Source organism: Suricata suricatta, chromosome 4 (genome assembly GCF_006229205.1).
Source record: "Suricata suricatta isolate VVHF042 chromosome 4, meerkat_22Aug2017_6uvM2_HiC, whole genome shotgun sequence".
Classification (NCBI taxonomy): Eukaryota; Metazoa; Chordata; class Mammalia; order Carnivora; family Herpestidae; genus Suricata; species Suricata suricatta.
Window position 1 is genome coordinate 131,222,597 of NC_043703.1, and position 16,505 is coordinate 131,239,101.

The 16,505-nt window shown below is 44.5% G+C and overlaps 1 protein-coding gene across 1 annotated transcript in view; it reads right to left on the bottom strand.

The window, feature by feature from the left end:
- Window positions 1-16,505, bottom strand: part of SNRNP200 (small nuclear ribonucleoprotein U5 subunit 200) — a 28,093-nt gene that overhangs the window by 11,167 nt on the left and 421 nt on the right. Inside the window, exons 2-24 of the mRNA XM_029937866.1 lie at window positions 16,137-16,300; window positions 13,571-13,742; window positions 12,709-12,901; window positions 12,170-12,225; window positions 11,060-11,158; window positions 10,528-10,680; window positions 10,319-10,418; window positions 10,002-10,138; window positions 9,334-9,417; window positions 9,070-9,243; window positions 8,640-8,777; window positions 8,264-8,419; window positions 7,557-7,727; window positions 5,912-6,105; window positions 5,580-5,703; window positions 4,110-4,259; window positions 3,761-3,871; window positions 3,088-3,219; window positions 2,723-2,911; window positions 1,751-1,948; window positions 967-1,119; window positions 775-855; window positions 418-501 (exon numbers count right to left, since the gene is read on the bottom strand). Coding sequence (XP_029793726.1) covers window positions 418-501; window positions 775-855; window positions 967-1,119; window positions 1,751-1,948; window positions 2,723-2,911; window positions 3,088-3,219; window positions 3,761-3,871; window positions 4,110-4,259; window positions 5,580-5,703; window positions 5,912-6,105; window positions 7,557-7,727; window positions 8,264-8,419; window positions 8,640-8,777; window positions 9,070-9,243; window positions 9,334-9,417; window positions 10,002-10,138; window positions 10,319-10,418; window positions 10,528-10,680; window positions 11,060-11,158; window positions 12,170-12,225; window positions 12,709-12,901; window positions 13,571-13,742; window positions 16,137-16,300 — 3,213 coding nt within the window. The remainder of the gene's footprint in view (window positions 1-417; window positions 502-774; window positions 856-966; window positions 1,120-1,750; window positions 1,949-2,722; window positions 2,912-3,087; window positions 3,220-3,760; window positions 3,872-4,109; window positions 4,260-5,579; window positions 5,704-5,911; window positions 6,106-7,556; window positions 7,728-8,263; window positions 8,420-8,639; window positions 8,778-9,069; window positions 9,244-9,333; window positions 9,418-10,001; window positions 10,139-10,318; window positions 10,419-10,527; window positions 10,681-11,059; window positions 11,159-12,169; window positions 12,226-12,708; window positions 12,902-13,570; window positions 13,743-16,136; window positions 16,301-16,505) is intronic.

Consider the following 16,505-nt stretch of genomic DNA (forward strand, 5'->3'; position numbering starts at 1 on the left):
TAAAGTTTGGCTCATTTAGCACTCAAGACTTCTGGCAAAACTAATGATGCTAATGACTTGCCCTTAAAGATAAAGATAAAGTGCAGCTAATATAGCCTGTTGCCATTTCTGCATCTGCAGAGGAGTCTAACCATAAGGGAAAGTCATTCTCTGTAAGGAAGCAAACACTGTATCTCAAGACTCTCCCTATGGCACCTCCCGGGCACTCTCGCTTAAGGCCCTACCTATTCTCATGCCCAAGATCAGCGACACAGAGTGGCTATGCCATATGCACATCAACCAATGAGCCAACTAGAACAAAACTTGGCCTTCTTCCCACCTCATTAGTGTCAGCCCTATTTTCTGCAAAACACACAACAGCACAAGGGACTGGAACTGTTCAGCCCTCCTCTCCTAGCAGCACATCTGCACTCTTACCTGTGTAACATACACCATGTCTGCCATCAGCGCAAAGCCCTCCAATTTCAGCTGTGAGATGAAGGCTTGGAGGAGCACATTGATCTGAAAAAAAGCAAGGTGGGCGAGAAGCTGACCAATCATGGAATGGTCCAAGAAAGTGAAATCCCATTTCTGCTCTGGGATCCATGCCAGGTCAGATCTACCGCTCTTGCTTCCAGGAATGTGAACTGTTACTCCACATAAAGAACATGAGAAAAGGATGCAAAAACTGGTAAAACTGAGCAGGTTATCAAACATAAACTCAAATTCAAGATTCACTTTTTAGAGGGTTACAAAACCACCCAATCCTTATGCCTGGGAGAGGAGCGAGCTCACCTTTGCACTGGGTTCCTCAATGCTCTCCTTTACAGGGATGGGCACCCTCTCCAGCAACTTCTGCAGCTCCAGCTTCTCCTCCTGCCGCAAGAAGGAAACAGGTCAAGGAAAAGCCAGGTGACTGAGGAGAGAACCCATCCAGCAACTCAGCAGTGAGTACCAACCACACGTCCCAACACACTGTGGACTCACCTCTCTCACGGTGATGTTCTTGAACTCTGAAGACAACGAAAAGACTCTGAAAAGCTCAATTTCACTGAGGGTGGGCTTAAGCAGCTGGTTGTAGGTCTGTACTGTGTCATTGGTGATGTAGTAGTGGCTGGCTATACGGCCCAGTTCTGTCACCTACAAAGGACAAAGAATCAATCCAATCATAAACAAGTGGCAACCTCTCACCGCAGGCAACAGGTGCCCACCGGAGGAACTCACAGCAACAAGAGCACCTCGCCCAAGCACATGAAAAAAAGATGGCACAATAAACTGACCTATGGGGAACTGATGCCCACACAGAAAAGACAGGTCAACTAGCCACCTCGACTTAAGTGACAGAAAGAAGGCACCATCAGGTTCTATATACCATTTTACAAATTCCTAGATTCAAAGAGCACAGTCCAATCCCTATTTTTCTACAATTCGAAATAATAGGCAATTACACAGGCAGTGCTTAAATCAAGAGAGCAATTTAAGGGGCACCTGGGTGGCTCAGTCAGATGAGCATCCAACTTTGGCTCAGGTTGTGAGTTCGAGCCCTACTTCATGCTGTGTGCTGACAGCTCAGAGCCTGGAGCCTGTTTCGGATTCTATGCCTTGCTCTCTCTCTGCCCCTCCCTGGCTCTCACTGGCTCTCACTGGCTCTCTCTCAAAAATAAACCTTAGAAAAAAAAAATTTTTTTTTTTTTTTAAGAAATTTAAACAATTATCTCCTGAGACCACCACTTTTATTGAAACCTTTGGTTCAATCCCTCAACTCACTCACCTGGAAGTTTCCGGTCTTCTTGTCATACTTGACCAGATTGTTTTTATCCAGCATCAAGGCAGCAGTATGAACCAGATCCAGGCGGCGCTGGTCCAGCAGGGGGTCTCCCTTGAGGTCATCGTGAGAGATGCCATAGAGGGTTGGGGATCGGAGCATTCGGATATACAGGTAGGCATAGCCAAGCCAGTTCACCGCATCCTACAAGAGAATTCGTTGGTCTCAGCATAGAGAACTGATGTCCATATGAAAAGCTCTCAGAGATCACTTAGAAATTAATTCCAGAGGGGCACCTGGGTGGCTCAGTTGGTTAAGTGTCTGACTTTGGCTCAGGTCATGATCTCATGGTTCGTGAGTTGGAGCCACACATCTGGCTCTGTGCGGACAGCTTGTAGCCTGAAGAGCCTACTTCGGATTCTGTGTCTCCCTCTCTTTCTGCCCCTCCCCCACTCATGCTCCCTCTCTCTCTCAAAAATAAACAAACATTAAAAATTGTTTAAAAAATTAATTCCATGGGTGCCTGAGTGACTCAGTCAGTTAAGTGTCTAAGTCTTAATTTCAGTTCAGGTCATGAGTTTACAGTTTATGGGAATGAGCCCCAACTTGGGCTCCCCCACTATCAGTGCAGATTCTCTCTCCCTCTCTTTCTGTCCCTCCCCAGCTCACATGTGCATACTCTCTCTCAAAAGAAACATTTAAAAAAAAGAGAAATTAATTCCCAACCAGAAGAATGTATATTACGCTGTCTTCTGAAGGTTTTAGAAAGACAGTCCCTTTGTGAGATCTTGGTAATAAGGGGAACTGTCAGCCAGAGCTGACATGCTTCTGAGAGACCGCTTACACCGAAGATGTGGGGCACAGGGTTGGAGAGCCCTACATGCTGGTGGTCCACCACACCACAACGGAGACCATCCCACCCTGGTACCCTGCTTCTCTGGAGGAGGTAAGACGCGCCAAGGGCAGAGCCCTCCCTACCTTGGCATTTTGGACATTCCCCAGCACGATTTCTGCATTGAGCATGTCAGGCAACTTTGATACCATCTGGCTCTCAATAGGAAGTTGCTGATTGAGGAGGGACAGGTAGTACTGTAGTTCTCCATGTGATGTGATAAGTATGCCTTCGCCCTTGGTGTCATACTGGGGTCTTCCAGCACGTCCCAGCATCTAGGTCAGAAACAGCACACCTTTTGAAAGGGCTGTGGCCACAGAGCCTGTAGTTTGTTCCCACACTTCTACTTTACAGAACCCCACCTTCCATCAGCCACCTTTTTGGCCTCCTAGCATAAATTTTACACACAGGATACCTTTCTCCACTGAAAGTAACCTCAAAGGCTCTATACCTGCAGAATGTCCAGTGCCCCCAGTTCTGTCCAACGCCCCTTCTCTGGACTGTACACCTGGGTGCCTTTGATGATGACGGTATGTGCAGGGAGATTCACACCCCAAGCCAGAGTTGCTGTGGAAACTAAAACCTACAGAAGCAAAGCAAGGTAATAAGGAAAAGACGTTACCACCACAGGGTTAGTATCCCCAGGTTCTCTTGGAAACTGGCCTCAGAGCTTCTAGCAAGACCGAAGTAGGCCCTACACTTGTCAAAGTAACACTAGAGTAACAAGGGAAGGAGTCCTTTGGTTCCTCGTCTATTCAACAATTAACATTCCATGGTTCTCGAGATACTTAAAAGGTAGATATTAATCAACTTAAGGTTATCAGACAATTTATAATACACCCTGAGAGAGAGACTACACGAGGTCCTAACCTTATGAGGCCCTGCTTGGGGACATCTGGAGTCACTGACACACTTTGTTATGGTTCTCAGATGCTTTCCTAAAATCACTCATCTTCTCTGATACAGTATGTGAAGAGCTGGGAAGGGTGGCACAAAACTCTACCTACTATACTGACCACCACCCCGTAACCCGGTTTACCTGAGCCAGAAACAATCAAGTACCGGGTGCAAACATGGCATTTGACACCTGAAGTCTTCTGAAGTCTACACTGTGCCACTCTCACCTGAATGTGTTTATCTGCAAAAAGATCCTCTACAAGTGTCCGGTCAACTCTGGTCATGCCTGCGTGATGAATAGCAAAGCCATACGGCAGAAGATCCTTCAGCTCCAGGTTCTGTGGAACAGAAAAAGAACAGGTGATGAAGTGAGATTTGCTGTGAGAACTCTACAGAGACTAAGTAGATCTCCTCCCATGAGATCCTGTCCTTTACCTATTCCACATAACCTGACCCAGTCAACCTTAACCTGTGTGAAACAACAGCATCACGATGCAGGTGAAGACTGTCTGGACAACCTCGGATTGAACCAGTTACCAGGTAGGAAACAAGAGAACCGGGCATGTCTCTCCTCACCTTGCACTGCTCAGCTTCTGTCCGAAGGACTTCTGTGGAGGCCGAGCCCTCTCTCAGAAACAGACCCAGAGTGTCCTTCTCTAGGCACATGTCCCGGATGGCCCTGGCCGTCTTCCCAGTCTCCTTCCGGGAGTGCACAAACACAAGCACCTAAGGAGAAACCATGGTTTGCCCCAGTCAGGGGACACCGCGATCACCCTCACTCCTCTGGCCCCACAGCACCCGCAGCAGGAAGTAGAGACTACACCATTATGAGGCCAGAAACCCCGAAGAGGAATGGCAGGAATGTATACTGACTCAGAAACCCATAAGACCCTATGTGAACAAGGCTACAAAGCAAAGTGCCGGAATCCTGTAGCTGGGAAACTAAGCTACATTCTATCTTTAAAACCATGTTTAAATATAATATAGATGCAAATTCAAAAATCTCAATTACAAATTAGTGTTCAGGCACCCGACAGGATTCTAAGTCACTGAAGAATGTACCTGCAAAATAACACCTGAAATACTGTATTAAGTGATAGGCACTAGCCTTTATAAAAGGACTTAGGAGGTCTCAGTATAGACTAGTACCATTTGGTAGGAAATAAAGTCCTCCAAGTATTTAGTACCAGGAAAAGATTTAAATTTCTTGGGGCACCTGAGTGGCTTAGTCGGTTAAGCATCCAACTGTTGATTTCAGCTCAGGTCATGATCTGTTTTGTGAGTTTGAACCCCACGTTGGGTTCTGCGCTGGCAGTGCAGAACCAGCTTGGGATTCTCTTTCTCTCTGCTCTTAAACTGGAGAGAAATAATAAACTTGAAAAAAAAAAGAAAAGAAAAGAAAAAACAGAGAGAGAGAAAGGGAGAAAAAGAAAGAGCAAAGAAGGAGAGAGAAAGGAAGGAATGAAGGAAGGGAAGAAGATTTCTCTCTTCATCGAGATTCATATGCTTTATCAGATAAAAATCTATACACACCCTGTCACTTTTCCTTGTTTTTTGTCTTGGTTAACATGACCAAATGGTGTTCAATTAAAAAATTATATATTTTCTAATAAAATGCCCTCTTTCACAAGTTTATAGTTTTTATCTTTAGTTTTACTGTAAGCCAATCAAATCTTCTATGGAAAGACCCTTGATAATGTAGAGAGAGAGACTGATTATCCACCCCTGGGGCTTTCTTTTTTAGGAATTTTTAAATTACAAATTCAATTTCCTTAATGGTTATAAGACTATTCAGGTTATCTGTTTCATCTAGGCTGAGTTTTGGTAGTTAGTAATTTTTGAGGAATTGGCCCATTATTTTTTCTAGGTTGTCAAATTTACGTGTAAAGTTACTCATAGTATTCCTTTATTACCCTTTCAATGGCGACAGGTTCTATAGTAATATCCAATTTCACTCCTAACATTGGTGACTTATATTGTGTTTTCTCTCTTTATATACATCAAAAATTCAAAAGAATAGAGTTTAATAGGAAACCATGGACAGACCTGATTTTTTCCAGCATGTTCCATGATTTTCTCATAGACTATTTCATTCATGATCTGGAAACGCTTGATAGCTTTTTTCTCTGTGATACCCACATAAGTCTGTTCCAGAGGCACTGGGCGGAAGCTAGAAGTTCAACAGTTCGATCAATGAGGCTTCTGGCACAAAATATTGACGAAACAGACAGTTGTTTTCAACGGAAAGGACATTCTTTTCTGGATTCACACCGCATTAAAACCCAAAACCCTTCTAATATCCAATCCAAAAGAGCTCCTTGAAAAAGGGGAAGGGCATCAGGAAGGTCACCCTAATCTTCTCCCAGTCTTTCTCATACCTGTTGTCAAAGTAGAAGAGGCCCTTGGCAGGATCTACACGCAGAAAGGTAGCCACATCTTCATAATTGGGGAGGGTGGCACTAAGCCCGATAAGTCGGACATCCTCTTGAGTCATCTCAATGTTTCGGATGGCCCTGGCCACCAAAGCTTCCAACACAGGGCCTCTGTCATCGTGAAGAAGATGGATCTCATCCTAAGGAATGAGGAGGTGGTGAATTATCACTAGGGCTAGAAAAATGTAGCCCTCTTTCTTAAGAATAGCCCCATCCTGCAGTACATACCTCCTATGCCAAATAAAGATGAAAAGGAATCCCCAACAAAATACCCCAGAAAAGAACATGCTCTGACCACCAAATTGCTTTGCTAGATAACTGAAACCTAATGCTTTATGGCAAGAAAATCTGATACTTCGGGTAAATCAGTTCCTTGTAACTTCACTCAAAGATTAATTTCTTTACAAAAAATGAAGCTTCTCAGCAAACTTTATATCAAATAAGGCTTCACTTCTGGGCAGTCACTCTTACTACTCTGTACTTGCAAAAGACATCATGCATCAAATGATGAGTTCACATAGCCTAAGGCAGTGCTTCTTGAACTTCAGCATGTAGCAGAGCATCTTACTAAAATATAGATTATGTTTCAGTAGATGTGGGATAAAGTCAGGGACTCTGCACTTCTAACAAGACTTTGAGTAGCACTAAAGCAGGGGCAGGCAAACTTCATAAAAGGCTAACCAGTATTTTAAGCTTGTGGGCCATACAGTCTGTCATCAAGAGAGCTGACCCTTGTACAGTGCAGGGGTCAGGTATGCTCCAGGGTCGAGAATCCCCTTGTAACTTTTAACTCCCCCAAAACTTAACTACCGAGAGCCTACTCTTTACCAGAGCCCAATAACATAGTTGATTAATGCATATTTTGTACATGTATTATATATTGCATTCTTACAATAAGGTAAGCTAGATGTTATTAGAATTATAAGGAAAAATACACTTACAGTAATATATTCTATTTACTGAAAAAAAAAAAAATTAACATATAAGTGAACCCAGGCAGTTCAAGCCTTCATTTTTCAAGAGTTAATTGCACTCAATTCTATCACTGAAGCACAAACGCAGCTGTAACAATATACAAATAAACACATATGGCTATATTTCAATAAAACAAAATCCAGTAGCCACAGATTGCCAAGCCCAGCCCTAGAATACTGAAAGTGAACATGTGAGATCTCCTTTCTGCTTTCCCGGACAACTTACAGAAACTACAACCAGACTCAAAGTCATTCTTCTCTGGGTGCTCTCTGTACATCTGGAACACAATATCCTGTTCCCCATTCCGCCTGAGAATGGATTATTTATTTATAAAGCTCTCCTGGGAGGAGGGCACAATTAGTTGTCTGTTTACATTTATTTCAGAACACTTCAGACATCAAACAAACATAAACAATAACATGGCAAACACCATGCACCTCGTCGGAAATCTTTTAATTAGGGGCAGATTCTCATTTAATGGGAACAGCAATACTGACAACAGCTGTCATCATAAAGGCTAGTGACTGAAGGAAAGCACTGAAGAAACAGCGTTAAAACCCAGCAAACCCTCCTGGACCAGGCCTGGTCTCTTAGATGCCCAGCGCTCCCTGCTCACCAGAATGATGAGCCGCACAAGCTGGGTGTAGGTGCGCTCCCCACCCTTGCGGGTAATGATGTCCCACTTCTCGGGGGTGCAGACGATAATCTGAGTGGCGCTGATCTCCTCCTTGCACAGCTGGTGGTCACCAGTCAGTTCTGCGACAGTGATGCCATAGGTCGCCAAGCGCTAAGTGGAGGAGAAGCACGTCAGGCAAGAATGCTTGAAGGGGGCCTTTATCTGGGAAGACTGAACGTAGGGTATTAGAGGGAGGTATTGACACAACAGGGAACTATCAGCTGAACTGAATTGATCACACAAACACGTATTTCTAAAATAAACTCAAGTTTACACTCAGGCAAATGAAGCAAAGAATCTCTGGGACATCTGCAAAAAGACGGGGAAATGGAAACTTGTAGATAACAGAATCTGGAATACCACCGCCAGGTCTATTATCAACTATACCCCGTGAGCGTTTCATAAATTCTTCAGTAATGTAAATGATAACAATAGCAGAAAACTGCCTTGGAGACGATAACAGAAAGATGCTAAATCCTCACAAAAGTCCAAGACAGGCCCAGGACACTCTTGCTTCAGAAATACTCTGGACCTGGTTAAGCTCCACCTTGGAGTGGAAGAGAAACACCACACAAAGCATTCCAGAGATGCCCTAATACAAGCAGTGATGCACGAGACCTATTCCCAGTACCATTCTATCCCCTTACCTTTCCGAAACTGCCCACCATCTCCTGCACCAGAGACCTCATAGGGGCAATGTAGATGATCTTGAAGTCGTCCACGTTGATGGTGCCATCCATGTTAATGTGTTTCCCTATCTCTCGGAGCATACACATCAGGGCCACGTTGGTCTTACCCGCACCCTACGACAGAGTCAAAGATGAGAAGGCCTGTGTACCTGCCCTCACTTCTACAGGCTTATCACCAAAACAGACATCAGAGCACGTCCTGAGACTTTTATCCTACCATTTAACATCTCTTCCATCAAAGACAAAAGAATTGGGGGAGGATTTGGGTGAAGATGAACAACCTTGCCACCTACACCACTTCCCACAGGAACAAAGCAGCCAGGGCAGTGCTTACAGTAGGGGCGCACAGCAGCAGATTCTCATCCGTCTCTAGAGCAGCACGGTAGAGTTTACTCTGGATCCGATTCAGTGTTTTGAAGCCCTCAAATCCAGCCTGGGCATACTTCGGCAGCTTCTCCACTGGAAGCAGTTGCTAGAAGGAAGAAATGCCATGCATGTCATACTGGCAGCACCCTTGAGCAGGCTGTTTTGCAGGATGGCCAGGACTGCATTTCCTGGTACCCCCCAAGTAACTCTCCACTGAAGGCCAGACCAGAGATTCAATATTGTCCCCTGGGCTCAAAATCAAAATGGGTTAACTGAAGCAACTTACATTTCTGGGATAAAATATCCATGACACAAGGCCATGTTTCGGCCAATGAGTTGAAATCCAAACTGGAAGGGAGGTAAGCTAAGCAGCAAACTGAGAAAAGCAATTCACTCACTTCTTCTGAACCAAAGGGCTTGGGCTTCAGAGCAGGCACGTGCACCTCTTCGTAGCCCTTGCGCTGGCGACGGAAGGACCCATCAGGAAGCTGACAACGTTTATTGGCCATGAAGTGGCTCCCCTGGGTAAAAACCAGGTCCTCCAAGTCCAAAACCTGACGTGGAGCCAGTGCCTGGGAATACGGGGGACAAAAAAAAAAGTGAACAAGGTGAACAATTAAGTTTTCCATCCAGCACAGCCTTGGAAATGATCAGATACTTACCTCTCCACCCTGATCCAGATCCATGGTTTCCAAGTCTGTGTCCATTCGGGACTGACGTACCCGCTCTCTCCGGGACCTTTCCTCCTGGGATGGGGGAAAATATAAAGTAACAATTATTCACCACTGTAGGTTCTGGTCACTTCCCTACTTAGCTAGGCCTGACTCACAGGTGCTCACCAGTAAGTCCCAAAACAGAAAGATGGCTCTTTATGTTCAGACACTTGTCATGGGGACTACCAGAATGATGAAAGCAAATAGACAGCTTTAAAAGGACAATGCACAGGGACTTCAAAAGCAGACATTCAACAATGCAGCATCAAGGGCTAACCCTAAGGGTAGAAGTGTGGGTCCTGTGTTCAGCCAGCATATGTGTTCTGTCGCTGCATTTTCAGTAGATACCATGGTTTATTGTGTAAACAAAGAACGAACAGCCAGCCCATGGCGCTGGTGAAGACCACAGAAAAATCAACAGTCTCTTGATCACACCAATGTGAATGTGTAGATTCTAACCTATACCAGTGACAAACCTCAAAGAATTCAGAGAAATTACTTCTTCAACTCCCTCTTCTAATAGGAATTCAGCTTTATGTTATAATCTTCTAACTAATGTCTCTTTTCCAAATCAAACAGTCTAGCTCTGGAATCAGACAAACCAACCCAGCCCTTACCCGGATCAGATCCTCCTTCTCGGTCTCATGGAGCTGGTAGAGGAACTTGGAGAGCTCTGGATCAGCTTCCATCTTGCCCATGATCCTTTCCTTTTCCGCTTCACTCTGTGCACTGGCCAGTAAGGTGCAGTATAAAACTGCCAAGAGCAAAAGGAAGAAAGGGAAGGTGAGAAGGGAAAGGTAAAATCACCTTTCAACCTTGGGGAGAAAGCAAACAAAAGCAGCACTGAAGCGATGAAAATTAACAGAGACAGAGCCTCCACCACACACGCACACACAGTCCATACGTGCTCCAGAAGGGACCACTATATACTCACTCATCATCCTGTGCTGTCGCAACACTTTAATAAAATCAAACGTGTTGAAACCAAGGAGCAGAACCAGCTGGTTCTCACATTCCCGATCATCGCTGGCTGTCTGCAGAGAGAAGGTAACACCATGATTAAGGATGCAGCCATCTGCTTCCATCCACTGTCCCATCTGCTGAGATACATATGATGCACACAAAACAATGTCTTGGCCGTACCTTCAAAATCTCCAACACTTCATCTGCCTTCTTCTGTGACACAATGGCATCATCATAGAAGCGACTGAGCTGCCGCTGTAGCCAAAATGCATCAATATCCCGAGGATGCAAATCCTTCTTCTTGGAACTCATCAGTTCCCCCGAGGCTACAAGCTACAAAAGTAACCAGGCATTAGCTCACACCACCTCTGTCTGCACCAAGGGCTTTCTCATCATCCTGCCACGAAGTCCTACCTGCCACCCAGAGCCTACCATCCTTTGAGGACTTTCCATAAGGAAAAAAAAAAAAACAAAACTCTGCTATGTTGAGTTCAGGAGTATACCAAACTAAGATTTCATCAACACATGCCTTTGGAAAGGAGAATGAGTGACTGAAATCTTAAGAAAATCAAGACACTGATTGTTTATTATGGCTCCTATAAAAGAGTAGCCTGGTAAGTAATATATGACAGGACCTACGTATGAGAAACAAACGCTACACCCAGAAATCCCCCCAACCTTGCAGCAACAGGCAAGAACAAACTGTACTTACATTAGCCGAAAGGGTGCAGCGCACCACGGCCTCATCCCCTTCCATGTCATCATCAGATGCCTCTTCTCGAACCTCCCCGTACACATCTTCATCACCTTCCTACAGAAACAGCCAACCCCAACTCATGATTCGGAAGGGACTCTGGCATCATCACAGAACCTCTCCCTTGAATCACTTAAAATTGGATCCATGGTTAGAACAATAGAAGAGAGGCAGGTAGGAACCAATAGCTTACTGGAGCCTGGGTCAGCCTTACTCCACAATATATTTAACTGAATGACCTCATTACTCTTAAATCCACTTGGCATGGATTCACTGGATGCTTTTACTCTCTCTTCTGCTTCTCCCCTTAGTTTTGTTAAACTCCCTTATTTTTTGAGAGAGAGAGAGAGAGAGAGAGAGAGAAAGAAAATCCAAGTAGGCTGTGCACCACCAGCATGGAGCCCAAGGCAGGCCTCAAACTCATGAACCATGAGATCGTGACCTGAGCCGAAGTCAGACAACTAACTGACTGAGCCACCCAGGCACCCCCAAGAAATTCTGGTTAGGTGTTAAATCTCAGTGGCTGCTGCAATTGTTACTTTAACAAACATGTACAAAATATGCCTATGCTCTTGGGCAAATGTGCATTCTTCTAAAACTGGCAAGACACGGGGCACCTGGGTGACTTAGTCGGTTAAGCGTCTTAAGCATCTGACTTCAGCTCAGGTCATGATCTCACAGTTCGTGGGTTCAAGCCTCACGTCAGGCTCTGTGTTGACGGCTCAGAACCTGGGACCTGCTTCAGATTCTATGTTTCCTCTCTCTCTGCTCCTCCCCTGCTCATGCTCTCTCTTGCTCTGGCTCTCAAAAATAAACATACATTAAAAAAAAAACTGGCAAGACACAGTACTGAAAAGTGGAAAATCATCACAATAGATTAAAACAGAGTAAATCATGGTGGTGTATGCTCTCAATGCAGGTACACACTGTACTTTTTATTTTTGCTGATCCACTTATTTCAAATTATCTGGCTTAAGTTAGGGAGCTTCTTTACACCAGAAGTGGTCTCCTCACCTTAACAATTTCAAAAAACAAGAACAGACTGGGTCCATTTGCTTTATCACTCACCTCCTCATCAGACTCAAACTGAACATTCACACCATATGTCTCATCAATGTTGTCATCTGCGATGATAAGGAGTAAGAACAAGAGTAATGAATTGATGAAATGAGGCACCACAGAGCTAATTCCTCTCCACCTGCCCAACTTGCCTGTCCTCAGCAGAGATCTATAGTCTCAGGACCCACAGACTAAGACACTTAATTTAAGACAGCCATCTACACTGCCACCTCTGAGGTCTTCTCCAACCTGCCAATTCTGGATACGGCCCTGGACTGCCCACTCAACCACCTGAGTGTGTCAGGCCCCTGCCCCCACACAGGGTCTGCCCATGTTTTCCCACAGGTTCTATACAAAAGGCTCTTAAGAGTAAGAAATGGCTGCTGTAATCTAGGGATTCTGATTTCTCATCACAACTCCTCAAACACCAAACAGGTTATGAGAACTCGCTGACACGTTCAGAGGCTCTAATGACTGAGGCTAGCAGATCAAATTTAGAAGTCAAAAGCAATCATTTAATAAGATAAGGACAGAAGAAACTCAGTTACCCATATTCTGGATTTCCTTGTCTCCGCCGTAGTCTGTGATCTTTTTGCCCAAGTTCACTAGCACGTGATATCTGGTGTCATCTGTCTGACCCAACAGCAGGTCAATCTCCTTTCTCCTTTCCTTGTCCCGAAGCTTTTCATTCTTTAGAACAGCTAGAACTTCATCAGCTGCCCCACAAAGGATATCACGTGGCTAGAGGTTAAAAAAAAAATTTAGAACAAGACCTAGAACATCCCCAACCAGCATTATGTGACAACAGGATGTGAAGAGCCATGCTTCTTTAAAACTTGCCTACCAAATTCTGACTACTTTCGTTATAGGCCACAAGTGAAGGAAGACCTGTTTTTAAAAAGATTAGGTAGGTCATCTCAAGAAGTAGGACCCGGATTCCACGACAGTCTGGCACATTTCTGCAGGCGCTCCCCAGTGCTCCTCTAGCCCACCAAACTTTTGGTAATTCTTTATCCTCACCAGAGCCTCTGAGATTCAAAGATCCCCTTAAACTAATCACACATATGTAATGGTCAAGAACACAGATTCCAGATATAGAATACCTAGGCTCCTATGGTGACCCTGCAAAATTCTACCTCTGTCACATGGGAAAATTACTTAACTATTCTTTGTCTCCTACCTCTCACCTGTAAAATGAAAAATAAATATTAACAGGACCTAATCACAGAGCTGATGTGAGAACTGAAAAAGAGAAGACATGTAAAGTGCTATTCCACAACAGTAAACATTAGTCCCTTCCACAAACTATGGCCCACAAAGGAAAATTCACAGTCAAGGTTCTTCTGGTGCCTCCCAGTTGCAACTTTCTCCCTCTCCAAAAAACATGGCTTCACGCTTTGGCTTCCTCACCTGGTCCCCAAGGGCAGCCTGGATGAAGCTGAGCAGCACCTCATAGGTCTCCCGGGTCTCTTTAGTCTTGGGCTTATAGATGATGCCCACCATCTCATCGATGCCCTCCGAGAGCAGAGTATAACCCTTCATCTTGTTAATGTCATGTCGGTCCTCATCACGCTTTCTTCGCCTAATGAACACATGGTATTGAAGAGGAAGAACCTCCCCCCAAAGGCTAAACTAAATCAAGCCTATCCCTCCTCTCCTCAGCTTCATGGCACACAGGCAATATTTAAAAACAGGAATCTGGGGCGCCTGGGTGGCTCAGTCGGTTGAGCCTCCGACTTCGGCTCAGGTCAGATCTCACGTTCATGGGTTCGAGCCCCACGTCAGGCTCTGTGCTGACAGCTAGCTCAGAGCCTGGAGCCTGCTTCAGATTCTGTGTCTCCTTCTCTCTCTGCCCCTCCCCCTCTCATGCTCTGTCTCTCTCTGTATCAAAAATAAATAAAACAAAAAAATAAATAAAAACAGGAATCTGTGCCTCAGCAAATTATTCCCACTTGGCCATGTTTCTGAGAACACAGGAACAAGAAGTTAACAAGAAGTGAGTCCTGTTATTCTCTCACTAGACACACTAAACACTGCAATGAGACAGCCTCCTCATTCATGTGAAAAAGGGCAACCCTTTTTGGGTTGCTGGCATAACAACACTATACAATTAAATTTCAACTCGCCACACCTCAGGCACCTTTTCTTTTTCTAGCCAGAGAAACTGAGGATCCAGAGGAATCTACTACTACAGATTCTCAACAAATTCTAACAAACCTGGAAAGGAAGCCATACTCTGCAAGGTAAAGAAACAATGATGTATTTACTCCTTTCAAATATAACTAAACAAATATAACTAAACTAAACCGATCCTGGCTGGATCAGTTGGTAGAGCATGCAACTCATGATCTAGGGGTTGTGGGTTCGAGCCCCATATTGAGTATAACAGATTACTTAAAAATAAAATCTCCCTTTTTTTTAAGAGTTTACTTATTTTGAGAGAGAGAGAGGAAGAGAAGAGAAGAGAAGAGAAGAGCAGAGCAGAGCAGAGCAGAGCAGGGGAGGGACAGAGAGAGAGAATCCCAAGCAGACTCCATGCTGTCAGCATAGAACCAAATGCCAAATGTACGGCTCCAACTCACGAAACCTTGAGATCATGACCTGAGCTGGTATCAGGAGTCTGAGCCTGGGTGGCTCAGTCCATTGAGCATCTGACTTCGGCTCAGGTCATGATCTCCTGGTTTGTGAGTTTGAGCCCCACATCGGGCTCAGAGCCGGGAGCCTACTTCGAATTCTGGGTCTCCCTCTCTCTCCATCCTTCCCCTGCTCACACTCTCTCTCGATCTATCTCAAAAATAAACAAAATTTTTAAAAAGGTTAAAAAAAAAAGTCTTAACAAACTGAGCCACCCAGGCACCCCAAAAATAAAATCTTAAAAAACAAATATAACTAATCAAAACTGGACCTCTGAATTATTAAGATTTCATCACTGAAGAGGAATAGACAGAGACGATCAGGGATTTGAACACATAAACATGACGAGCACCTGGGTGGCTCAGCAGGTTGGGCGTCTGGCTTCGGCTCAGGTCATGATCTCGTGGTTCATGAGTTTGAGCCCTGCATCAGGCTCCAAGCTGACAGTGCAGAGCCTGAAGCCTGCTTCAGATCCTGGGTCTCCCTCTCTCTCCGCCCCTCCCCTGCTCACAATCTGGCTCTCTCAAAAACAAATTTTTTTAATTAAAAAAAAAAACATAAAGATGAGGAAAAGTTCAATTATTTTTTAAGTTTTGAACTATATCCCCAGGGCACCTAGGTGGCTCAGTGGGTTAAGCGTCCAACTTCAGCTCAGGCCATGAACTCACAGTTTGTGAGTTTGAACCCTACAATGGGCTCTCTGCTATCAGTGTACAGCCCAGTTCAGATCCTGCCTCCCTTTCTCTCTGCTCTTCTTCTGCTTGCAAACACACACTCTCACTTTGTCTCTCAAAAATGAAAAGATATATATTTATAAAATTAAAAAATATATGTGTGTGTGTGTGTGTGTGTGTATATATATATATATATATATATATATATATATTCCCCCAAAAGTTAAAAAAACAAAAACACACATAAAACCCAAAACAAAACAAAAAACCTGTCTTTCATACAATGAATGCTTGAACGTTAGTCTATAACAACAAAAGTAGGATGTGGGCAACAGCAAAATAAAGAAGGGTGGGGAGTTCGGAACAGAGGAAAAAGAGTTACTGAGACAGAGAAGAGCAAGGGTCCTGAAAATACCGTGGAGAAAATTAAGATCTGTGGACCAGAAACATATAAGTTAGAAAAAGATCTAAAAGTTGTCTCACTTCAAGTACACCCATTGAGGCCAAAGACCCTTTTAACGCTCATGTTCTGTTTTTAACCTTCCCTAAGCTGTTTTAATGCCCAATTCTCATCTCGCACCAAACATTTCAGCAAAAAAGTCGGTCAAATGCTCAAGCAAAGATGGACTTTGCATCTGAAGAGAAGTCATTTTCTCCTTGGTACTCACTTGGCTCTTCTTTCCTCCTGCATCTGTGGTTTGGTCCGCTGAGCCTTATCGCCCATCCGGGTGCCCTCCAGCTTCCCAACCAGGGACAGCACCTCCCCTGTGGGTTCATCCCGGCGGGTCCGGTCAATGAGAGAGCGGTCAGCTTGGAGGACAAGATTCGAGTTCTGAAAAGATCACAGTATTACCGAAGCTCTGACACCTGGAGGGCCACTTCTTGTACCACGGGAATACAACTTTGGTATCAAAATTAGTAAGAACTGAAGCAACTGAGTGCCGAAACGCACGGTCGGAATAAGTGGTTTTCCTTAAGATGAAAGAGCACCACGTAACTGCGTGTGAGGAAAGAGCGTCCATAGGAATCCACCCCTG